Source organism: Spermophilus citellus (genome assembly GCF_964194105.1).
Source record: "Spermophilus citellus genome assembly, chromosome: 11".
Taxonomy (NCBI): Eukaryota; Metazoa; Chordata; class Mammalia; order Rodentia; family Sciuridae; genus Spermophilus; species Spermophilus citellus.
The window spans coordinates 122,977,360-123,002,756 of record NC_138192.1 but is presented as its reverse complement, the minus strand read 5'-3'; the positions used below and the strand labels follow the sequence as shown (position 1 = coordinate 123,002,756).

The 25,397-nt window shown below is 41.9% G+C and overlaps 1 protein-coding gene across 1 annotated transcript; it reads left to right on the top strand.

The window, feature by feature from the left end:
• Positions 1-765: 765 nt before the first annotated feature.
• FAM124B (family with sequence similarity 124 member B) lies at positions 766-25,114 on the top strand. Its single transcript, XM_081261671.1, has 2 exons — positions 766-1,787; positions 23,011-25,114. The coding sequence occupies exons 1-2, from the start codon at positions 1,056-1,058 to the stop codon at positions 23,638-23,640; spliced, it is 1,362 nt and encodes a 453-aa protein (XP_081117797.1). The 5' UTR covers positions 766-1,055; the 3' UTR covers positions 23,641-25,114.
• Positions 25,115-25,397: the final 283 nt, after the last annotated feature.

The following is a 25,397-nucleotide window of genomic DNA, read 5'->3' as shown; positions in this document are numbered from 1 at the left end:
TAGGAAGAAAATCTGGGCTGGACCTTCTGGGCTCCAGAGGGGCAGTGCAGGATGTGGACCTCTAGGTTCCTGGATTCAACTCTTTCTATGGCCACTTCTTAGCTGAGAGATTGTAAGCCAGTTACTCGGTTTTTCTATGTCCCAATTTCTTCATCAGCAACTGGGGACTAATGTTCCCTTCTTTTTAAGTTTGTAGGGTGATTAAATCAATTGATACGAAGTGTTTATGATTGCACTTAGTAGATCCTCAAGAGATAGAAGCAATTACTATTGTTGATTTGTAAATCTCTTTCCAAGGAATTTGTATGAATCAAGGGTTATTTTGTTGTTTGATATCTTCTTAGTACATCCAGACTCTTCTGTAGAGCAAACACTTATTTTTGTATTTAGATAAAATATTTTTCTCTCTGTGTCCTAGCATTAAAAGTTCAAAAACAAAATAAAAAAGACAAAGGGGTGGGGTGGGGGGAACTGGCAAGGGTTCAAGTTTTGAGAATTGTTTTAAAGAAGTCATTGTATTCAGGTGGCCTGGCAGGCTACTGTAAACACCAGGAGATGTGAGTAGGAAGTCAGAGCCCATTGTGGCTCAATCAAGTGGATGTCTTTTCAACTAAACAGATGGCTATCAGGCTACCAGGGCTGACTCCCATTCTTTTCTGCCTGGTCATTTCCTTTGCCGAGTGTCTGCAAGAACCACCCATTCGGGTGGTTCTCAGGATTATAGGTTTTTAGGTCAAACAGAAACCCTGGGGAATGCCTGAAAGAGCCAAATGAGCAGTTGCATGCTGCGCAGGCCGGGTGACGTGGAGCCACTGATGTAGTGTGTAGCGGAGGCTCCTGAGTCCATAACCATGTGACATTCCCTCCCTGTGCATCCACGGGCAGCCGAGCGTGTGCTCTCTGCCTGGGGGCCGAGTTCTGAAGGAACTGTTGGAGCTGAAGGTTTTGTGGTGGGCAAAGGCTCTGTGTGAGACCCCAGGGTGGCCTCACCGGCTCCTTCAGTGACCTCAGAAGTCTGAGCAGCGGCCTGCACGCTTGCTTTGCTTCGCACCACCATGGATGAGACCCAGGAGCCGTTGGCCATGACTGTACACCTCCTGGCTGACTCTGGGCATGGCTCGCTTCTGCAGCAGGCTCTGGACCAGCTCCTGGATTGCATCTGCCCAGGGATGCGCCTCTTCCTGGTGTCAGAGCGCGTCCGACCAGTGAAATACTACCAGAGGTACCACCCGAGGCGGTCCCGGTTCCCGGGGATGTCTGTGCTGCTCTTCCTGCATGAAAGCCGTGGAGAGGAGCGGCTGCTTCGTGTTCTGGACTCCCTGCAGCGTCCACCCTGGCAGTGCTACCCTACGCAGGATGTGCAGGGGAGACTTCGTCCCTACCTCCTTGCAAATCAGGAGTTCTACAGCTTGGACAACCAGATGCCTGTCTGGGGCGTCAGGCAGGTGCACTGTGGCACCGAGATCCTGAGGGTGACGCTGTACTGCAGTTTTGACAACTACGAGGATGCCATCAGACTCTATGAGATGATCCTGCAGAGAGAGGCCACTTTGCAAAAGAGCCACTTCTGCTTCTTTGCGCTCTACACCACTGAGAACTTGGCTCTGCAGCTCTCCCTGAAGCAGCTGCCCCTGGGAACTTCGGTGGACCCCAAAGAGTCTTGCGTGCTGCAGTTCAAGGTTCAAGAGATCGGCCAGCTGGTGCCTCTTCTACCCAACCCGTGTATTCCCATCAGCAGCACCAGGTGGCAGACGCAGGACTATGATGGTAACAAGATTCTGCTGCAGGTATTTCTCCTCTACCTTTGTGGTCTTGTACATGACATGGAACTGGGTAGTTTCACATCTCAGCAGGTATGAGTGTTGATTTAGTCTGATGGTTCTCAACCTTGGTTGCATATTAGAAGCCCTTGGGAGTTTTCAAAAAATTCCCAGACACTCTAGACCAGTTAGACCAGAATCTCTAGGTGCTCAGGGGCTTTTTTTTTTTTTTTTTTTTTTTTTTTTTTTTTTTTTAAACAAAGCTCTTTGGTCAATTCTAATATGCACTGATCTAATTAAGTATGCTCATGTGACAGGTAAGAAAGTCAGACTTGATGAGAAATTTGCAATACTATTGACTTAATTTTTAAGTATCTTAAATCACTGTCAAATTTTACTACAAATCAAGTTAGATGGTTAGGATCTCTTCAAATCTTAAAATTAAAACCTCCTTTCCTAACCATCCTATTGAAAGCAAACACAGCTAGTGTATATCACTGTTGTCTCTTACGTGTTCAATGTGGCAGCTGAGCTTTGCCACTTAGTAGCTATGTGACCTTGGGTCTCAGTTTCTTAATTACCTCAGTGAAGAATATTGCCATCCGCCTGCAACAAAGGTTCTCATCTGCACAGAATGCCCTAATACTTACCAACCACATCCTTAAGATAGTGCTCAAAACTTTATTTTATCTATTGTTGTTTCTATGTTGCCCTAAAGTTTTTAAATTGATAATTTTTTAATACTCATAACCATCTAGGAAGTTGCTTTTTTCTCATTTTGCAGATCGAAAAGCTGAGTTCAGTTACTTTCCCAAGATAAAGCTTAGTAAGTGTCTATCAGACTTCAAAGTCCATGTGGTTAACTGCTGTATCTCAGAGCTCTGAGTGTGTACGGGTGTGTAAGTGTGCACGCACAGGGACATATGCGATGGTTAGAACAAAATATTCCATGGCATCTGTCTTTGAGAAATGATCAGAATCCCTGTAAGTCCTTTTGGATAAAGTAATGACAGACTACAGTAGGACTTGTTTTTCCTTTTAGTTAATTTTTTTTGACATTGCTTTGACTTCTTAGTTAATAAAACATGAATCATACTGATTCTACATTAAATGCTTTCTGAATCATTTACCTTCTTGTTTACAAACTATGGCTAGGCACTTTCTTTTAAACAACTGTCTAATTTCTAAGGCACCTGAAGTTTCTCTTTCAGTTTTAATCTCCAGAACTTAAAGTCAGCCTCACTGGCAAACAAAAGCTGAACATGCCTGAGTGGGGCAGGAGACGCCTTCTTACTCATGCCTGTTTTAAAGGCTAACTGGTGTTTTCTTTGAAACCACAGCTTATACAATTAGTTACTGTGGAAAGTTGAATCAGAGTTGGAGAGAGTAGAAGGGTTTTTTTTTTTGAAAAGTGAAAAACCATGAAGAATATGGAACTAGCCCCCTGTCCTCTGGGGATTGTTTAGGAGTCTGCATTTGTCCTTTATTCTCAAAGCCCACCTGGAGACACTAACTCCTTCCTGGTCTTATCCAGAGTTCTCCAAGCTTCCTGTATTTCCGCTTTTCCACTCCAAAACACTAGCCTTGCTTGGTCCCACCACCTCCATGACATGCAAACAAAATGAGAGAGTGTCTTCTGGAAAATTCTGCCCTGGCTTCTTGTCATAATAGTGCTAGAGGAAAGTGCACAAAGGCTTGGTTGTAGTACACCACAAAAGACAGCATACCGTAGTTTCCGCTTGACTCTTACAGTGGAGTGAATTTTTCAGAATACAAAGTCCAGGGCAAGCTTTCTGGGAATGGAGGAAAAGGAATCGGGAGGGGGTAAAAATTTTGGCTTTGTAAGTAGTCCAGGTCCTAAACAGCATGCTTGGGATCCAACTCTCAGCTCTGCCACCTTCCTCTTGGTTTTGCCCTCAGCCAGCAGGCTGCCAACAGCCCCAGGGACTACATTCTTCATATGGCTCTGTTTTGGTGTGGATATGAAGTGTCCCCCAAAAGCTTATATGAGAGATAATGCACAAATTTTCAGAGTTGAAATGACTGGGTAGTGAGAGCCTTCACCTAATTGGTACATTGATCCACTGATATGGGTTAATTGAGTGGTAACTGTAGGCAGGCAGGGTGTGGAGTTAGGTCACCGGGGTGTGCCTTTGGAGGGCTATGTTTTGTCCCTGGTGAGGGGATTTTCTCTCTCTGTTTCCTGGTTTTCATTTACTTAGCTTCTTTCCTCCTCCACACCCTTCAGCAATGATGTGCCGCCTCACCTTGGATCCAGAGCTACGGAGTCGGCCATCTAGGGACTGGTAACCTCTAAAACTGTGATCCAAAATAAACTTTTCCTTCTCTAATTGTTCTTGTTGGATCTTTTGGTTACAGTGGTGGAAAAGCTGACAAAAACAGGCTCTGAGTGCCCACAATAGTCCAACCAAATTCCTGGATCCACTCTAATCAGACCCATTTGGACCTGATTCTCTTCTCTAAATCAGTAACTACACTCAGGAGAATGGGACCGTGGGTTCCTTTAGTCCTGAGGTGAAGGCCCTACTTTCTACCCTAAACTGCAGAGTCAAACTGGCCTCCGGGACTCTCAGGGAAGAGACAGTTTCTCCAGTGAAGATCAGAGCAGAAGAGACAGATACTTAGTGCCTCCAAATGATTGATGTCCAGTAAATAAAATCTATTCAAGGGAAAACCACAACCTCAGATTAATCCTCCCACAGGTAATCCCTCCTTGGGGCCAGGATGGAGGCATGTGTGCCCAGGGGCCTGAGTGTGTGGGGTGCTAGACCCAGGGGCCATGGAGAAGCTTTCCTAAGGAACAATGGCTGACCTGCATGAGCTGGATGGACAGAAGGAAGTAGCCAGCTGCAGAAAGGAGGAAGGGCATTCCTAACAGAGGGCCAGCAGGGCACTTCCATAGCAGGGCACATCCAGCAAAGTGTCTGGAGAGCTGTGTGGCTACAGTGAAGGCAGGAGTCGGGGGCTGGGGGGATGATAAGCAGGTGGCCAGAGGCCAAATCGTTAGGAGCATGGTCTGCCATGGGATATAAGAATCTTTTCTAGTTTTCTCCCGTGAAGCTGAGACCTAGACCAGTGTGTGGCATGTGGTGGGCAAATATATTCTTGTATGAATGAATGGGTTCCTTGATAAGTTAGTTCAAGTATAACCTTAGTGTAATGAGTGGTCACTGATGGATCCTACAAATGGTACTGTCATGTATAGTCTGTTATGTGGCTCAAATGAGAGAACATATGTGGAGGTGTTTGGTAAAGTAGAAATTGCCAGAGACCGTGCAAAAGCAATGCAGGTATCACCTGTGCTTGTCAGAAGGCCACAAGCTGTCTTGCAGAATCCATCCAGTCCACATGATCTTTCATCACTGCAGATTGTCTGATGTTTCTCAGAATCATGCTTCTTTATTCCCCAAATATTTATTGAGTGCCTTCCCTGGGCCAGACCCTGTTCTCATTTGGGCTGTTTTAATCCTGCAGCTTCAACTCTTAGTGGATGTACATATAGAGTGGATTTCCTCTTCTCTCTCCCCATTTTGCAGTCCCTTTTCTTTCTCCCTGTGTGTTTTTTAAAAATTTATTTATTTATTCTAATTTGTTATACATAACAGCAGAACACATTTCAATTCATAGTACTCATATAGAGCACAGTTTTTCATATCTCTGGTTGCTCACAAAGTAGAGTCATACCATTCGTGTCTTCATACATGTACTTTAGGGTAATGATGTCCATCTCATTTCGCCATCTTTCCTACCCCCATGCCCACGGCCTTCCCCTCCCTCCCCTTTGCTTTATCTAAAATTTCTCCATTTGTCCCACGCTTGTCCCCCATCTCCATTATGGATCAGCATCCACATATCAGAGAAAAACCTTCGGCCTTTGATGTTTTGGAATTGGTTACTTCGCTTAGCATAATATTCTCCAACTCCATCCATTTACCTGCAAATGCCATGATTTTATTCTCTTTTAATGCTGGATAATATTCCATTATGTATGTATACCACAGTTTCTTTATCCATTCATCTACTGAAGGGCATCTAGGTTGGTTCCACAATTTACTTTTGTGAATTGTGCTGCTATAAACATTGATGTGGCTTCATGGGATATATAAAGAACTCAAAAGACTTAACACCAAAAACAAACAAACAAACAAACAAACAAATAACCCAATCAGTAAATGGGCCAAGGAACTGAACAGACACTTCTTAGAAGATGATATACAATCAATCAACAAATGTATGAAAAAATGTTCAACATCTTTAGCAATTAGAGAAGCATAAATCAAAACTATTCTTAAGATTTCATCTCACTCCAGTCAGAATGGCAGCTATTAAGAATACAAAGAGCAATAAGTGTTGGTGAGGATGTGGGGAAAAGGCACACTCATACATTGCTGATGGGACTGCAATTGGTGCAGCCAATAAAGAAAGTAATATGGAGATTCCTTGGAAAACTTGGAACAGAATCACCATGTGACCCAGGGATCCCCAAAGGACTTAAAACAGCACACTATAGTGACACAGGAACATTTCCCTGTGTTTTTGTCACTGGTGGAAGCAATGATGCCTGTGTGTGTTAAGGGAAAGTAGAATGGGCAATGATACCCCCCACATTCTTAAACTTCCTGCAAGTTAAACCTGCCCTCAATCAAATAAGCTGTTTAAGAATGAACCACACACAGAATCTGTAGGTCAGCGCTGCTGATTCTCAGCTTTCCACAGCTGAGCCCCATGCTCCAAAGTTGCATTCATGGTACTTCTTGTAGTTTCCCTCCCCAAATTTGCATATGTATTGTCCCTCTGCCCTGTTTACCTGCTGTCACCCACTTCTTCCTTGGGCAATCCCAGTGTGGACTCCATGGAGCTTCTGCAGACTCAGGTTTCCAGGTCGCTGAGTTAGGATAGATGACTTATTCTGTTTGTTATTTACTGGGGAAACTTCATAAATGAAAAGGATAAAACCTTCCTGGAAGCTACTTGAAAAGTTCCAGCAAAGTCTACCGGTTTTGACCATGTGGGAGATGAGGCTGCCATGCTGTTGTTTTATGGTTTGGATCTTAAATGTTCCACAAAAGCACATGTCTTAAAGCCTTGGTCTCTGGCTTGGTGCTGTTGGGCGGTGGCAGAAACGTTAGGAAATAGAGCCTACTGGGAGGTCTTTAGATCATTGGAGGAATGACCTTGAGGGAGAGAATGGGTCTCCAGCACTTTCCTCTCTGTCACTTCTAAGCCATGAGGTGGAGCATTGCTCTACTACCATAGTTCCCTGACAGGAAGTGCTGCCTTGTCATAGGTCCAAATGCATCAGAGTTAGCTAACTGATCATGGATTGAAACTTTCAAAACTGTGAGCCAAAGTAAACCTTACTTGTTATAAGTTGATATCTCAGGTATTTGTTATAGCAGGGAAAGCTGACTAAACGTTTCGTTACCCTTCGGTTCAATGTTCTGTGTGATGCCACACTGCCCTTCCAGTCTAGTGAGGTGTGGATCCATCTCCCCATCTGTGCCTGTAGTACCAGGTGACCTGTGATAAATCTGAGTAGGGAAAGGCAAGCTTAAAATGACGAGGGGCATAGGGGAAATGGAGGACATGTGACTTGGAGGATGATTGAATTATTATAGCTGAGTGGGCTGGAGATATGACTCAAGTGGTAGCGCGCTCGCCTGGCATTCGGGCGGCCTGGGTTCGATCCTCAGCACCACATACAAACAAAGATGTTTTGTCCGCCGAAAACTAAAAAATAAATATTAAAAAATTCTCTCTCTCTCTCTCTCATTCTCTCTCACTCTTTCAAAAAAAATATTATAGCTGAGTGTGGGGTGGAGAGTTCAAATGAATTTAGGAGAACAATTTTTGGTCCACTGAGAATGGGTGCAGAAGGATATCAAGTAGAATTTGAAGAAAGTCATTTGTTCAGGATTCTAGAGAGGAGGCAGACACGATCATGTCTGTAATGTGTAACTTAGGACAGTAACTCTGGTACCATCAAATAAGATTGGGTGGAGAACAGACTGAACATTTGAGGTAACTTTAATTGACCATTTAAGAGTCAGCAAGGTTTTGAAATAGGAATTCATAGTGGGGCTAAATAGCTGCTGCGTTGATAGGAGTTGAAATGAATTAGACAAAGAGGGTGAAGAAGAGAGAGGTGATGATGAGTCCTGCCACATTGGGTCTGAGGTGTTTGCAGGTGATTCAGGTGAGGACATTCCACAGTCAGTGGCCACTGAGGGTTGCAAGGGGTGACCGAAGCCCTAGGAAGGAGTGACATTATCAATAAAGAGATTATAAAGTGAAAAGAGATGAAACAGGACTTAGAAAATGTCTTATACTTCAAGATGGGGCGAGGAGAAAGAACCAGTGAGAGAAACTGAGAAGGAGCCATCAGGAGAATAAAATCATGATGCCACAGAGGCCAGCATGTCAGTAGGTGTCCTGCAGTCCACAGATGTGGCCTCTTAGGTATGCTGAGCCAAGTCTCTCAGGTTGTTCCATCTGGCTGCCTCACCAGGCCACCGGTCTCTTGCTGTGTTGACCTCACCCTTGAGAGATCACCACCTACGGCAGGCCCTCTCTCCAATGGTAACTGCCACCCCTACCACCTGGGACTATGGGAAGGTTTCTACCATCCTACTGGGACTGGGGTATAATTTTAATAAGATCTTTCTGAAGATTTGAGGATAAAGCAGAAAAAGACAAATTCTGTATAAGAAGAATAACTGGCAAAGACCAGTAGATGTCAACATTCTCAGAGTCTCCTCCCAGGCCAAGATGTGACTGTTAGGTCCTTTATAGATGTTCCCCATGTTTCCTCCACAAAAGGAGGTTCAGGCCAAACTCATAGAGGAGGAAGGAAGATGCCTCCCTCCCACTCCCACCCCTTGATATTCACCTTCCAGGCCTTTTTTTTTTTTTTTTTGCTAGGGTATCTCCTTCCTAAGTTGGTTGAAATGGGAAAGTTCGCATCTCCCTCACCTCCCATGCCCAGGGTTGGTTTCTTGTGCCTGGGACCTGGGTGGGAGAGATCAAGTCCCTCAGCATGTGAGCCCTGCGTCATTACAGTCTGGGGTTTCCAGTCTCAACAACTGGTGGTGGTTGTCAGCCGTTCATTCCAGTGGATTTGCCAAACTCATTCTTCCAGATGAGCTCAAGCCTCTGCATCCTTTTTTTTTTTTTTTTTTTTTTTTTACTTTCTTATTTCAGTCTCATTGCTTTTTTTTTTTTTTAATTTTTTATTGATTATTTAAAGCATTACATAGCTCATGATATATCATCTTTCATACATTAGACTCAAATTGTGTTTTGAACTCCCATTTTCACCCCAAATACAGATTGCAGAATCACATCTGTTACATATTCACATTTTTACATAATGCCATATTCGTGTCTGTTGTATTCTGCTACCTTTCCTATCCCCTACTATCACCCCTCCCCTCCCCTCCCCTCCCATCTTCCCTCTCTATCTCCCCTGCTGTTGTTCAATTCTCTCCCTTTTTTTTCCCTCCCCCTTGCCCCTCATAGCCTCTTGTAATTTTATGTATCCTTGAAGGTCTCCTACCATTTCCATATGCTTTCCCTTCTCTCTCCGTTTCTCTCCCCCCATTCGTCTTTGTTATCTGTAGTCTTTTCCACATGCTCTTCCTTCCTGTTCTGTTCTTAGTTGTTCTCTTTATATCAAAGCAGACATTTGGCATTTGTTTTTTAGGGCTTGGCTAGCTTCACTTAGCATAATCTGCTCTAATGCCATCCATTTCCCTGCAAATTCTATGATTTTGTCATTTCTTAGTGCTGCATAATATTCCATTGTGTATAGATGCCACATTTTCTTTATCCATTCATCTATTGAAGGGCATCTAGGTTGGTTCCACAGTCTAGCTATTGTGAATTGTGCTGCTATAATCATTGATGCAGCCGTATCCCTATAGTGCGCTCTTTTAAGGTCCTCAGGGAATAGTCCGAGAAGTGCAATAGCTGGGTCAAATGGTGGTTCCATTCCCAGCTTTCCCAGGAATCTCCATACTGCTTTCCAAATTGGCCTCACCATTTTGCAGCCCCACCAGCAGTGTACAAGTGTACCTTTTTCCCCACATCCCCGCCAACACTTGTTGTTGTTTGACTTCATAATGGCTGCCAATCTTACTGGAGTGAGATGGTATCTTAGGGTGGTTTTGATTTGCATTTCTCTGATTGCTAGAGATGGTGAGCATTTTTTCATGAACTTGTTGATTGATTGTATGTCCTCCTCTGAGAAGTGTCTGTTGAGGTCCTTGGCCCATTTGTTAATTGGGTTATTTGTTATCTTATTATTTAATTTTTTGAGTTCTTTGTACATTCTGGATATTAGGGCTCTATCAGAGGTGTGGGGGGTAAAGATTTGTTCCCAGGATGTAGGCTCTCTATTTACCTCTTTTATTGTTTCTCTTGCTGAGAAAAAACTTTTTAGTTTAAGTAAGTCCCATTTGTTTATTCTGGTTGTTAACTCTTGGGCTATGGGTGTCCTATTAAGGAATTTGGAGCCCGACCCCACAATTTGTAGATCGTAGCCAACTTTTTCTTCTATCAGACGCAGTGTCTCTGATTTGATATCTAGCTCCCTGATCCATTTTGAGTTAATTTTTGTGGATGGCGAGAGAAAGGGATTCAATTTCATTTTGTTGCATATGGATTTCCAATTTTCCCAGCACCATTTGTTGAAGATGCTATCCTTCCTCCATTGCATGCTTTTAGCCCCTTTATCAAATATAAGATAGTTGTAACTTTGTGGATTAGTCTCTGTGTCTTCTATTCTGTACCATTGGTCCACCCGCCTGTTTTGGTACCAGTACCATGCTGTTTTTGTTACTATTGCTTTGTAGTACAGTTTGACCTCTGGTATCGCTATACCTCCAGATTCACACTTCCTGCTTAGAATTGCTTTTGCTATTCTGGGTCTTTTGTTTTTCCATATGAATTTCATGATTGCTTTGTCTATTTCTACAAGAAATGCCGTTGGTATTTTGATTGGCATCGCATTAAACCTATAGAGAACTTTGGGTAATATCGCCATTTTGATGATGTTAGTTCTGCCTATCCATGAACAGGGTACATTTTTCCATCTTCTGAGATCTTCTTCTATCTCTCTCTTTAGGGTTCTGTAGTTTTCATTGTATAAATCTTTCACCTCTTTTGTTAGGTTGATACCCAAGTATCTTATTTTCTTTGAGGATATTGTGAATGGAGTGGTTTTCCTTATTTCCATTTCAGAAGTTTTGTTGCTGATATATAGGAATGCCTTTGATTTATGCGTGTTGATTTTATAACCTGCCACTTTGCTGAATTCATTTATTAACTCTAGCAGCTTCTTTGTAGACTCTTTTGGGTCTGTTAAGTATATTATCATGTCATCCGCAAATAGCGATAGTTTAATTTCTTCTTTTCCTATTTTTATGCCTTTAATTTCTTTTGTCTGTCTAATTGCTCTGGCTAGTACTTCGAGAACTAAATTGAATAGAAGTGGTGATAGAGGGCATCCCTGTCTTGTTCCAGATTTTAGAGGGAATGCCTTCAATTTTTCTCCATTCAGAATGATGCTAGCCTGAGGCTTAGCATAGATAGCTTTTACAATGTTGAGGTAAGTTCCTGTTATCCCTAGTTTTTCTAGTGTTTTGAACATAAAGGGATGCTGTACTTTGTCAAATGCTTTTTCTGCATCCATCGAGATGATCATGTGGTTCTTGTCTTTAAGTCTATTGATGTGGTGGATAGCACCTCTGCATCCTTTAGCAGCCCTTCACCTCACCTCTGGGTCCCCTGCAGTCAGCCTGAGTCAGAGTCCACATGAGCTTCCAAGACACAGTCAGGGAGCGGAGATGTCACGTGTCTTTGAAGAAGATTCCATTTCACACATGCATTCCTCTTTTCCCTCTGCAATTGAGACTCGTTCCTAGGCTTAGGCCGCCTTGTAAAATTCTCTGTGATGATGAAAATATTCTATGTTTGCACTGTTCAATATGGTGGCTGCTGGCCCCATGCGGCTCCTAGGTACTAGAAATGTGATCAGTCAGGTTAAAGAGCAGAATTATTAATTTTATTTAATTTTAACACTTTAAATTTAAAGAGCCTCAGGTGGTCTGTGACTATTGAGTTAGACAGCACTGTTCTGGGTTATTTGTAAGGTCTCTTGAAACCTGAAGCTTCTGCAAGGATATAGCTTCATCTCTTGAGTGTGAAATTCCATTTTTGAAAAATAATTGAGAGATTTAACATCAATTTTACTGAAAATGGCAGGTGGGTTAAGCAATATGTAGCATTATTTTTTTTAAGAGCACAAGATATATACCTCTCTAGTGCCGAGGATGGCTGTTTTATTCTAACTCTGAAAGTCAGATTTCCTAGGTTTTGAAACACTAGTTATTTATAAAGCCTCCTTTCTTTCTTTCTTTCTTTCTTTCTTTCTTTCTTTCTTTCTTTCTTTCTCTTTCTTTTTTTTTTTTTTGCAGAAACCCCACATCTAGTCAGTCACCCACCATTCTGATTTTCTTTTGAAGTCCTTTCTTCTTCCCACCTTCCTGTTTTAGGCCCCCATGGCTTCAAATGTGCACTATGATTATGGCATTTTAACTCTCTGCTCTGGCTCCAGGCTGCTGTGTTATCCTGCACACTATTGTCACAAAACCTTTGTAAATGACTGTCTGCGTTAAGCTCCTTCTCAGTTCAGTAAAAAGAAACAAATAATATCAAAGACCCCTGGCTCAGCTTCCAACAGCCTTCATATTCAGGGCCACCTAACGTCTCTCTTTGCAGCCTCTTTCTTGGTCCACCACTGTCTTTCTTTCCCCTCTTTCCAGAATTCTAGACTCAATCAACACATGTGCTTGTTTTTAATTATTTTTTTAAATTGTGGCAATATATATATATATATATATATATATATATATATATATATATATGAAAACTTCACTATTTTTGATCTTTAAAAATTTTTACAAAACCTCTTTTTCTTTAAAAAAATTCTTATAAAAAATTTTGGTGAAATACATGTAACATTAAATTTACCTTGTTAGAAGTGGGGTGCAGCAGCACACACCTGGAATCTCAGCAACTGGCCACGGGAAAGGCTGAAGCAGAACTGTAAGTTTGAGGTCAGCCATGGCAACTTGGACCCTGTCTCAAAATACATAGTAAAATAAAATAGAAAAGGGCTGGAGATGTAGCTCAGTGGTAAAGTGCCCCTGGGTTCAATCGCTGTTACTGCAAAACAGGAACAAAAACAAAACTTAACTGGGCAAGGTAACACATGCTTGTAATCCAAGCAATTCAGGAAGCTGAGGCAGGAGGATCATGAGTTCGAGGCTAGCCTCAGCAACCTTTAGCAAGGCCCAAGTAACTTGATGAGATCTTGTCTCAAAAAATAAAAAGGACTGGACATGTAGCTCAGTGGTAAAGTACCCCTGTGTCAATCCCCAATACCCAAAACAAACACAACAAAACAAAAAACAAACACCAATTTTTAAAATATACAATTCAATATTGTTAAGTACATTTGCAATATTATAACACCATCACCATTATCCATTTCCAGAATTTTTCATTATCTCAAACACATACTCTATATCCATGAAACCAAACTCACCACTCCCTTCTCCTTCTAGTTTCTGGGAGCCTCAAAAATTCTGTTTTGCCTCTGTGAATTTGTCTACACTAGGTGATTCATATAAAGCAGAATCATGTGGTTATGTCTGCCGCTTACATGTTTTTATGTCTGGTTTATTTCATTTACCATAATTTTTCAAAGTTCACCCGTGTTGTAGCCATTATCATAAGCCCATCCCTTTTTATGACTAATATTCCATTGTATGTATACCTGTATCTGTGTATTGCCTGATCTATATGGTATCCAAGGAAGTCTTGCATTTCCTCTTCAATTATCTACCATTAAGGCTCTGACCAAATTATGCTCCTCACTGAAACCTTCTGTGAAGCTCAAGGGCTATTAATTCCTGTTCCTAACTAGAATGTTTCACACTAAATCTTTGTAGTACATAACTGATTATGTATTTTCCCATTTTTACATCATATACTTATAATGTGGAACTTTATGACTCTCTCTTTTTTCAGTATTTTATGAAATGTTTCTATTCTTTTATTTCAAACAACTAATCAAGTACATAAAGGTGAACATAGCTAAGCATCTGTTGATGAGATGATGTGAAATGCATGCATGCTTATGCACAGAGCAAAAATTCCATTCCAAATGGAGAAATAGGGGCAAAAAAGGAAGGGATGGAACCAAAGCAAGACTGAAATCCAGCTGGACAAACAAGTCCTGTAGTGCCATGTCCAGCATCTGGGGAGCATGGCATTGTGATGTTCTCTCTAAAGGGCTGTGTAGTTCTGCCCATATGTCCTTGTTGGTTGCAGCATAAATAACTCTCTCTTGGCTTGTCTCAACTTGAATCCTGCAGCTTTCTTTGGGAAAATTTCCACATCATTGACACCTCTTAATCTTGGGAATCTCCACTGTGGTTTCAGCTCCTTTCTCACTTCTTCATGCATTCTCCTCCCTGCTGCTGTCTTTAGGGAGTCTCACCCTGTAGGACACTGCCTGGTCCCCTAGGCTTTCCTTTGAAATCTTGGTGGAAGCCTCCATGACCCCTTACTTAACTTTACCATCTGAATTCCTGAAGAACAAGTGCCATGTGGACAATGCCAAGGTCTGCTGAGTTCTCAAGCAGTAGCCAGGCTTCTTGGAAACATGGCTGCAGTGACCTCTGAGTGCCGGAGCATGGTGAAACAACTTTCTATCCTCTGCCCTCCCGCCTGTGCAAGCAGGATGCCCCAAAGTCTCTTCTCAAAGGAATTTTAACTTTTACAACTTTGAGCCTGAGATAGATGTGGCCTTGTTAATGCCTGCAATGCTCTTGAGCCATCTTTCCTATTGCCTCTGTGTAAAATACTTAGAATCTCTTTAGTGGCTGCAATCTCTTCAACAACCATTACTTTCTTGGCCCCAGTTTTAGACACATATTTTTCTGGCCAAATTGCAAGTTTTTTGAATCTTTCTGCTCTGTATTTCACTTCTGATTATTACAGTAATTGTGGTTAAAAGCCACCACCATCATTCTATCACCTGAATGCTGTGCTGCCTTGAAATTTCCTCCACCAGAAATTAGTCCACCACCTTTCAATTTAGCCTCATAGAAAGTCTAAGGACATGGGTAGATGTTGACAACTTCTTTTCCAGAATGTAACATGAGTAGCCTCTAATCCAATTTCCAATAGAGTCCTCCTTCTCTGAATCCTCATGAGCCCAGTTTTTACTGTCCACAATTCTGTTAGCATTTTGGTCTTCTGATCTCCCACCAGAATCACTCATTAAGCTCTGCTTACATTGTAAGTCTTCTCCAAATTTCATCTCCTAACTTTTTCAAACCACTCCTACAAACCAAATGCTTCAAAACCACATGGTCATGTTAGGCATATCAGTAATCCCAGTTCTTGGTACCAATTTCTGCTTTTGTCACTTTTTCCTCACTGTGACCAAAAACCTGATAAGAACAACTTAGAGGAGGAAAAGTTTATTTGGGCTCATAGTTTCAGAGGTTCAGTCCATGGTCAGCTGACTCCATATTTCTGGGTCAAAGGTGAGGCAGAACATCATGATGGAAGGGTGTGGCCGAGGGAAGCAGCTCAGGACATGGCAACCAAGAAGGGGTGAGAGAAGGAGAGAGAAGGAGAAAAAGAGAGGGAGCACTCACAAGAGGGAGAGAGAAATGAGCTAGAGCCACGGACAAAATATAAACCCTAAAATCACATTCCCACTGACCTACTTCTTCCTGCCTACCTTTACCACTCAGTTAATTCATTCAAGCGGGTTCATTCACTAATCATGTCACAGCTCTCATAATCCAATCATTTCACCTCTGAACATTGAATTGTTTCAAAATTGAGCTTGTGGGGGACACCTCATATCTAAATCACAATAGCAGGTTGATATCAGTGGTTTTGGCTAGTTGATCTAGGACTTTCTAAAACATCAGTTAATTGGAAAAGACTCATTTCAACTCTGAAATAAATCTGGCAGTATTGGGGGGTTTCTTATTATCTACATAATTCTTTTCCATGCAATCATTTCCCCCAGTGTTGGAGGAATCCTCTTTGGCTGTTCTCTTGAAATCATTTTCATGTTTAATCATTTTTTTCTGATGCATTTTATCTTGTTTTTTGAGGAGGCGAGAGTCATAAATGGGTGAAAATGATTTCCCTGTTCCTCATGATAGTTGATAATGTTCCCTGAACTTGGAAAACCCTACCCTCAATTTATAACATTTCACAAACATTTCTTAGAAAGAAGAGCTCTAAATAGCTAGAATTCCTACAAGGGCACTTCAATTTTTTTTTTTTTTTTTTTTTTTTTTTTTTTTTGGCAAGAGGAGCTTTATTTCTCCTCAAGAGATTCGTCTCAATCACTTAGCATTATGTTTCTCCTGGAAATCCATTCCATCTGCACGAAACTGCATTTCTATGTTAATAATGTTGCACTCAATTTTGCCATATGGTCTATGAATCTTAGACTTCTTTTTTTTTAAAGTTGACATTTTCCTCTCTTAAACATCCATCTATAATATCAAGTCACTTTGAATTTTTCTTATTTCCTTTTTTTAGCTGAGGATTAAACCAGCCTTTGCACATGTCCAGCACATGTTCCACGCTGAGCTATATCCCTCAATTTTCTTAAGAAGACTTTATAGCTACTTAATAATAACCAGGAGCCAAATTTATAGGGTGCTCCCTTTTCATTCATTTCTTTGTGCAAAAATTTATACTTTTTCATCTCTTCAAAATGTTAAGCCTTACTTTACAGATATTTAGTTATCATTTATTATTAATTAGGCACTGTGCTAGGTACCAGAGATATAATGATGAAGAGATTGTACACAATCCCTGCTGTTCCGGATGGCAAAATCTAGGGGGAAAATACAGAGGGATAAATAGCCAAGGACAAACAGTTTGGTAAGTACTGAGACATGGGAATTAGATGCTGTGAGAGCTGCTGATAACATTAATGATGATGATTGAACCAATCCATGTAGAGCTTTGCTGTGTCCCAGGCACTGTTATTATTTACCTTCCACCACAATCCTGTGATGTTGGCACTTGTTATTATTTTCTTTTACAGATAAGGAAACTGAGGCATAGAAATACTTAGTAACAGTTCAAAGTCCCATAGCTGGTACATGTGAGTCAATATTCAGCAGCTTCTAACCCGAATTTCACCCAAAGTGAAATGATCATAAACTTGGAATTGACATGAGTAGAGTTTTCAGGCAGAAGGATTAGAGGAGGTCCATCCCAGATAGAAAAAATAACCTACACATACACTGGCATTAAGAAAGAACAAATCATCTTTAAGGAACTGAAAGAAGTTAAATTTCAGCATGTGGGGATCGAGAGAGAATTATCAGATTAGAGTAATGGGGGCTGACTGTGAGGGGTAAAGTGAGTCATAGGTGAATTTGGTGGTAGGAAAGGAGAAGGTTGCTTGGATTTCATTTTAAGAAGAGTAGGAAGCCCAGGAAGCAGGATGCTGACACCATCACATCTGCTTTCAAACTTCCTCTTGGAGTGGAGACTGGAACAGTGGGAAATAAGGGTCCACAGGGAGGTAAATGGCTGGTGCAGTCACTCTGGGGTTAATGGTGGTGAGACTGGAGAAAGAGGAGGAACTGCTGCTCTTTAGGAAGCAGAATCTTTAGGGAATGGGTGCCAGGGTACACATTGGATATACAGAAGGACTCTTTTTTGAGAAACCTGGGGACTAACAATGTGCTAACTTCTGAGATAGAAATGAGGAAGCAGAATGGTTCTGTTGTGAAGAGGGAGGTGAATTCAATCCAGATGATTTTGGGTATGTTGAGATGCTGGTGCATACAAGGCAGCTGGACAGATAAAGGTGAAGTTTAGAAGACAGATCTGAGCTGTAGTTGTACCTTGGGGAGCCTTTATCATTTTGATGGTAATTGAAGGTATTTGGTGTCTCAGAGTGCTTAAGGGAGTATGTGTGGAGAGGAGGACCTAGGTCAGCTCTAGGTAATCACTACATTAGATGAACCAATATGAAAAGAGGCACCTTTAATCAAAACTGAAAAGAGGTAAGAGAAAGGAAGGAGAAAATCCAAAACAATAGATGGGCATAAAAGCTAAGGAGAAGACAACTACAAAGGTAAAGGTAAAGACTTCAAAGTAGAATTCCACTAAGTGCTCAAGAAAATTCATGACCAGGAAACTGAGTGTAAAAGTAAATCAATGTAGATGATCTTGGTAAGAGCAATTTCATAAGGGGTAGGAGGGCAATCCAACGCTGTGGGCAAAGGACATGGGGGGAGGTTAGTAGGAAAAAATGTAGACAAATTCTATAAAAAATTTTGAATGTGAATGGGAAGTAGAAGAAAACTTTAGGGGAAAGAGAGTAGAAGGCTACTTGAGAAAGTTTAATTGCTGTTGGAAAGGGGAAGGAGAAAGATTGAGAGAGAAATTGAGATTGAACATACAAGATACTAAAGTGGGAGAAATGAGTAATTATTAGGTTGCGATCATGGGAAGGGCAGGAGGTGATGGAATTCACAGCACAGGTTGGATGTTCCCTTTCCTGTGCAGAGGAGGAGTGAAGTGACAGGTGAGCCTGGTGTTAGGAAAGGAGAAGGTTGCTAAGTAATGGTGGCTTTTGCTTTCTCTGTTATGTAAATGGTGATCCACCTGGTGGGAGAGTGAGGGAGAGTGTGTCACTGAAGGATTCAGACAGTTCAGAGGGTTTGAAACCACTGCTGTGATGAGTAGAGAGAGCAACTGTGGGAACAGGAGGGCTGGAGGGCAGCCTGAGTGAAGCTGGACACCACATCTTCCTTGTGACGCCAACCTTCATGGCTGTGTGTGTGTTCCCACAGGATCCTGGGTGCAAGCTCAGAGAACTTGGGTGAGTAACTCCAATCCTCACTCCCATCCAGGGAGGGGAGATTTTGAAGGATATTGTGGCAGAAAAGGACCAGTGCAGGAAAGTTGGAGGTCTCGGCAAGGAAACGGGTGAAGTGATAGTCTTGGAACTCCAATGAGCCATGGAAAGAAGTGAAGATGGTGGGGGACGGGGACGGGGACGATTGAGAAGGAGCAAGTAGGAGATGGTGCTGGTTTGAACAGCAGATGTAATGGGAGAACTGAGTTTTGGAGCTGGTGGCCTGCTGGCTTTCAGAGATGGAGCACCTTAAGGGAGACAAGATCCAGTGAGGTGCCACGGGACCGGGGACCAGAGCTGAGGGGAGGGTGCACGAGGCTGGCTCAGTGGGGTCCACGGACTTTGGAGGTCCAGGAGAGTTCTTCCTGGCTGCACCTGTCTTGGCCTGGACGTGGCTTCAGGAAAACCTTCATTCTGATCTGAGATTGTCTTGGGAGTAAGAGAACTGAGGCTTCTCTTCTGATTATAGTTGTTAGAAAATGAAATAGAAGCCCCAGAGTCAAACTTAAGGCTTTCTTTCTCTATTCTGGGTAGTCTAATATCAACCTTGAAAGATTTCTGAATATGAAAAACAACAACAACAAACAAACTCATGCCAGTTTCCATTCTTAGAAGGAAAAAACTTCACTGGGTCAAATAAGAAGATACAATACAATGTCCAGTGATTTCACAAGAGACAAAGATGGCAGTTGAGCCCTTTGAAAAATGGAGGGAGTTTGTTTTCCAGTGAACGGGAGATCCCTGTTTATAGATGGCAGATAGTATTTTTTTCCCCCTCTAATTAGGCCAGGGTTAATAAGCAAGATATTTTGAAAGAGTGAGAACTTGGAGTTCTTTGAAGTTGGGGGTGGGCAAGTCTTTACTTTGTACTTTATACATTTGTACAATAAAATCATTTATTTATTTATCTTTTAGTTGTCAATGGACATTTATTTTATTTATTTACTTATATGTGGTGCTGAGAATCGAACCCTGTGCCTCACACTTGCTGGGTGAGCACTCTACCACTGAGCCACAGCCCCAGACTCAATTAAATTATTTTTATAGTTAACAATTACCACTTTTATACCAGTTGAGTAATAGGTCACAGTTAAAATTCAGGTGCTTTAAAAATATTGTATAAAATTATTTGGGGGCTATATATATAAGGTGTATGTGAAACAAATAAAATTTGTGTTTAGACTTTGGCTCCATCCTTCATGATATCTCTTTACATAAGTGCAGATATTCTGAAACATGAAAAAAAATCTGAAACCCTTCTTGTCCCAAGCAATTTGGATAAGAGATTCTTGACCTGTAATAAGATATTTTTATTAAAAACTAATAGATGAAAAGAAAAGACAGGAAGGGAGGGCGGGGCAAGGGGTTGGGGGGAAGGAAAGGCGGGGACAACCAGAGCAAAGGGAAGTGCAGGGCGAGAGCAACAGGAAATGAGGTGGAGGAATGAGAGCAGTGAGAGCAGGAGGTGAGCCACGGGCAGTTAGGAAGACTCAGATGGCCCCAGGAGAATGACCTCAGGCACAGGTTCTGGATATATGCAGTGTTTCCCAACCTTGGCTGTGCATTAGAAGCACCTAGGGAGATGGGACACTTCCTGATGCCTGGATTGCACCCTGGTCTGGTGAAATCAAGAGTGCTTGGGGCAGGAGCAAGCAGCAGTGGTGTTTGGTGATCCCTAGGTGGTTCCATTGTGAAAAAGCAGGTCTAAAATGAGTACACACACACACACACACACACATTTTCTGGGGACAGAAATTTCTCTTGTGGGTTTATCAAAGGGCACATATGGAGGTACAGGGGCATCTCTTTAACAAGCAAAGTTCCCCGGTGTGTGTGTGTGTGTGTGTGTGTGTGTGTGTGTGTGTGTACTCATTTTAGACCTGCTTTTTCACTGTCCCGACTTTCTCCTTATTGCCTTATTCCTCTGGAGAGTGTTTCTGATGCTGGCAGGAGCTCTCTTCAGTGCAATTTGGACTCTGGGCTAAATCGCATGGGCTCTGGGAATCAGATGGGTGAGGCGGGATTCAGGCAAACACAGCTCTCTGGGGGAACAGGTTTGGTCAAGGGGTAGAATTTAATGATTCTAGAATAGTGGTTTTCAAACTTGGTCCTGAGAAGCCAATTGACCTTGTGAGGGGGTCAGCAGTCACAACAGGAGGGGATGTGGGCAAAACTAAGGGAGTCCCAATAAGCTGGGTCTACCCTGTCCCAAACTGTTCTAGTTAGACTGCTTCAGATATTGGGCTTCAAGTAAGGCAAGGGTGGTGTGTGTGGGGATAGAGATAGAGGTAGATACTGAGGGAATGAGAAGCATTGATGTGGAGAGAGCAGGGATTGGCCAATTATGGCCCTGCCACTTAGAATAATTTTTTTTTTTTACTTTTAAATGATTGGGAAAAAAAATATGAGATGAAAATTATATGAGATTCAAATTTCAGCATCCATAAATAGAGTTTTATTGAAGCACAGCCACACCATTTATTTACGTCTTGTCTATGGCTGCTTTGCAGCTGAGCTGAGCAGCTGGGTTAAGGTTTATACGGCCAGCAAAACCTTAGATATTTACTACATGGCCCTTCATGGAAAATGTTTTCCACTTGTAAAGAAGCAATGGAAGTTCCCCTATGTGTGTGTGTGTGTGTGTGTGTGTGTGTGTCTACTCATTTTAGACCTGCTTTTTCACTATCCTGACTTTCTCCTTATTGCCTTGGGAGGTGAATGTGTACCATTCTCTTTCCCCCCTTTAAATAGACTATTTTTTAGAGCAGCATTAGTTCTCAGCAAAATTAAGCAGAAAGTACAGAGATTCCACATCTCCCCTGATTCCACAGACACACAGTGTTCCCCACTGTCAACACCTCCCACCAGATGGCACATGTGTTACATGAAGGAGCCTTCATTGGTAAGTCATCGTCACCCAAAGTGGAGAGTTTGCATTAAGTTGTACATTCCATAGGTTTGGGCCAATACACAATGATGTGCATTCCATTATGATATCATCCAGAAGAGATTCCCTGCCCCCAACGTCTTCTGTGTCTGCCTGTTTATCCTACTTTCCTCTAATACCTGTCATTTCTTGATCTTTTTACTCTCTCCATAATTTTACCTCTTTCAAAAATTCTATATAGTTACAGTATGTAGCCTTTAAAGATTGGCTTCTTTCAATCGGCAGTAGGCATTTAGAGTTCTTCCCTATCATCCTTTTTGGCATATGATTAAGGACTGGGCTAGGCAGGGATAGGTCCTGAATATCCATTTCTAAGGGCTGCTAACAAGATGGAGAAAATGGTCTTGTCCTGAAATCCTCTTGGGGAGAGCACTGTGTAAGGGGTAGGTTGTGAGGCCCCTGAGAGTCCAAGGATAGAAGATGCTCATGAACTCCACTTGGAGCATGCAGCTCCCTGCAGGGTAGGGGTTCTGCCAGTAGGATTGGAACTAGAGTGGAATTGCCAGGGAAGAAAGCACAGTGTCTACATAGCAGCTCCCCCTTTTTGTTTTCCCACATAATAGTAGCCATTGCTCTAGTACCTGAAGAATGTAAGGAATATTTGTTTATAAAAGGTGCCAAATTATTATTACCCTCCCTGGAGTATCCACATGTCTTGGAAAAGCCCAAGAGATACATAATTATTAGCACTGTTTAAAACAAGGACCACAACCTTGGAAAATGGAATTTAAAAAAAATAATTAATTTTGTTTTTTTAAATACACGACGGTGGAATGAATTACAATTCTTGTTACACATATAGAGCACAATTTTTCATATTTCTGTTTGTATATAAAGTATGGTCACACCAGTTCATGTCTTCATATATGTATTCTTATCCTAGTCCCTATCTGGCTGTCACCTCATGTTTTGGTGGCTTTTTTCTTTTTTGCATGGTTGGAAATACATCATTTGTGTCATCCAAGCTGAACAACATCTTTGAATATTTTTATGTAGTTTAAACAACTGAATCTACCAGAAGTGTGTGTTTTCATCAAGTGGCCTTTTGTTTCATAATGTTGTCCTTGTCAAAAAGTTAGCGTGGGGGCTGGGGAGAAAGGAAAAAAGAAGAGCAAGAGAAAAGTCATGTTTCTAGCTGATGCTGACCCTATTACCTCATGATGATGTTTACCTATGACTTCTGCTCGATCAAGTCTGCTGTAGTCATGGCGTGGCAATGGGTAAATAAGGCGGGGCGCTCTTGGCATTTAGGCAGTGGAAAACTTGTTTCATTTGTTCCTTCTTGCCTTGTCCCACAGGTCCAGTTGAATCCAGAACCTGGTGTTAGGAACCGCGAACTTTCTTTTCTGAATGGCACCTTGGGTTCTGGCTTGCTCCATCAGAGCTCCAGGCTGACCCCTGTCCCTGCACAGAGAACCCTAGAACCAAGGAGCCGGAGGATCCGGGGCAGGAGGTTCAAGGTGCGTTCTCTGGAGTTCCCTGAGCCCAGTAGGGCATCAGACAGCTCTAGCGCCACTTCATGGAAAAGCCCTGGTTGGTCATCCCCAGCCAGCAGCTCAGTCACAAGCACCCAGCTGCATCCTCCACTTGAGCCCAGGGTCAGAATGAAGGCCCTCTGGGAAAACAGCCTTCAGAAGCTGGAGGCCGAGACCAATGTTGACACAGGCTTCACCATCATCAATTCTGAGCCGAGGCCATCTTTTCTGAGCAGATTTCCAAGGGATTTGTGGATTACCCAGCCATCATCCTGCTCGCCAGACTCTTCTTTAGAGGGGGCTACCTCTAAAAACAAGGGCATTCTTAGGGAAAGAATCCATCCCTTGTCACTTGCTAGCAAAGGGGACTCTGGTACAAGGAAGATAATCTCAAGATGTTCCCTTCATCTGCCAGTCCAAGGAGGAGAAAAAGAAGAAGAATTCTTTATATAGCATAAAACAAATGTGTTGTTTAAAAATACAAAATCAGATAGAACGTTCTAGAAATGGATCACTGACCCAGAATCGTCTTGTTTCTTGTTCATCTGAGGGCACCTGCATGCTAGCCACATACAGATCTGTATTGCTTTCATTTCAAATGTTCAACTTCTGCAGGTTTCAGGAGTGATTGTTGGTTTGCTGTCCCAGTCATAAAGGAACACAGACAAGTACAGGGAGATAGCTGGATGCTCATGATCCCTGGAGGCTCACTGACCCAGCTGCCTGTGTTGAGTTCAGCATTTATCAGGATAACTGCATTGTAGGCAAATGAATCGGAAATGTTATGCAAAGCTGATTAGTGTATGTAATTTGGTTTTAATTTTTTCTTGGGTTACATAGCTCATCTCCCTAGACAGCATGGACTATTTATTCTTTAGTGCTTTTTAATTTTTATGTGACCTCCTTTGGTAACTAGGCCCTTGTTCACCACATACCCTCTTGTGATTTTGCCTTTAAAGTTATTTGCATCTGGAATGAGTGAATATGCAAAGTATTTTGAAAATTACAAGCAACATTCCCCCTCCCCCCCTTTAATGAGCAGAAACCCTGGAAGTTAGAAAAATCAGGTTAAAAATTAATGCTAGATGCTAAGGTTTTCCTGGTCTTTGGAGTATCATTTGTTTTTGCCCTACTCTGAAGAGGCCAGCTGCTTGTTTTTTTTTTTTTTTTTTTAAACAAACCAAGGAAGACATAGGATTATTGGATAATTTGAGATCTCCATTGGAGCAAGGTGGGAAGATTGGATTGGCTGGGTCACTGGAGCAGAACTTTGTTGTTTCTGGCCATTTTTTAATCCTCAAAGTCCTTTATGATACATATCATTAATTTATATATTCACTCCACAAATATTTATTGAACACTGTGTTTGAATAAGACGTCATATATCTGGTACATACACATTCTGTGACCATCAAGCCCCCAAAGTGGTTATGATTTTGCAATGATGATAAACCCATTCTACCAGCTGTTAGAAAGATGTTGATATCCAAACCTGCTCCTCCAAGAGCTTCTCTCACAATCGAGGCACACACTTGCCACACAAATTTGTAGTAAGTATTCACAACTAGTGGATGGAGACTGGGCATATTGTGAATTGCAATTATAATTCCAAGGGAAAAGCTCTCTATTGCTTATGTGCTGGGTTATTTGTGTTAAGGTTTGTGCACATGTCTAAAAAAAATCTGGGATTTTGTATTTTAGTTAATTTATAGGGTTATTTGGCTCTATGAACTTCATTTTCCAGGATGGATATTATATAAGAATATAAATATTGATTTTTTTTTCAGTGCAGGATATCAAACCCAGGTCCTTGCCCATGCAAGGCAAGCACTCTATCACTGAGCTCCATCCCCAGGCCTGAGCTGGATCTTTTAAAGTCCTGGAAACTCAGTACACCCAACTTGAGAGAAAGATGAGCTCAAGCCTAACCCCCCAAAACAGTAGAAGCCAGGTCAGTTGATAATGGACAAAAACAAGACTTTTAAATGGACTTTTTCTGTCTTTAAGGCATCAGTGTACCTCCTCATTCTCATGATCTCTCTTCTCCAGATTAAAATTTTATCTTAGAAAATAGAATGAAGAACTTCATTTTGGTATTGATGTATCATGAGTTTTTTTTTTTTTTTCTTTTGAAAGTCTTATACTAGTTGAGCTATTGAGCTACCATGAGAAACATAGCAGGGAGAAGTTTTAAAACTTCCTTCCCACTT

Bases quoted from the DNA above. Each gene is read 5' to 3' on its own strand.
- FAM124B (XM_081261671.1), top strand. From the start codon at position 1,056: ATGGATGAGACCCAGGAGCCGTTGGCCATGACTGTACACCTCCTGGCT. The intron at 1,788-23,010 runs GTATTTCTCCTC...CTTGTCCCACAG, and splicing joins GTAACAAGATTCTGCTGCAG to GTCCAGTTGAATCCAGAACC.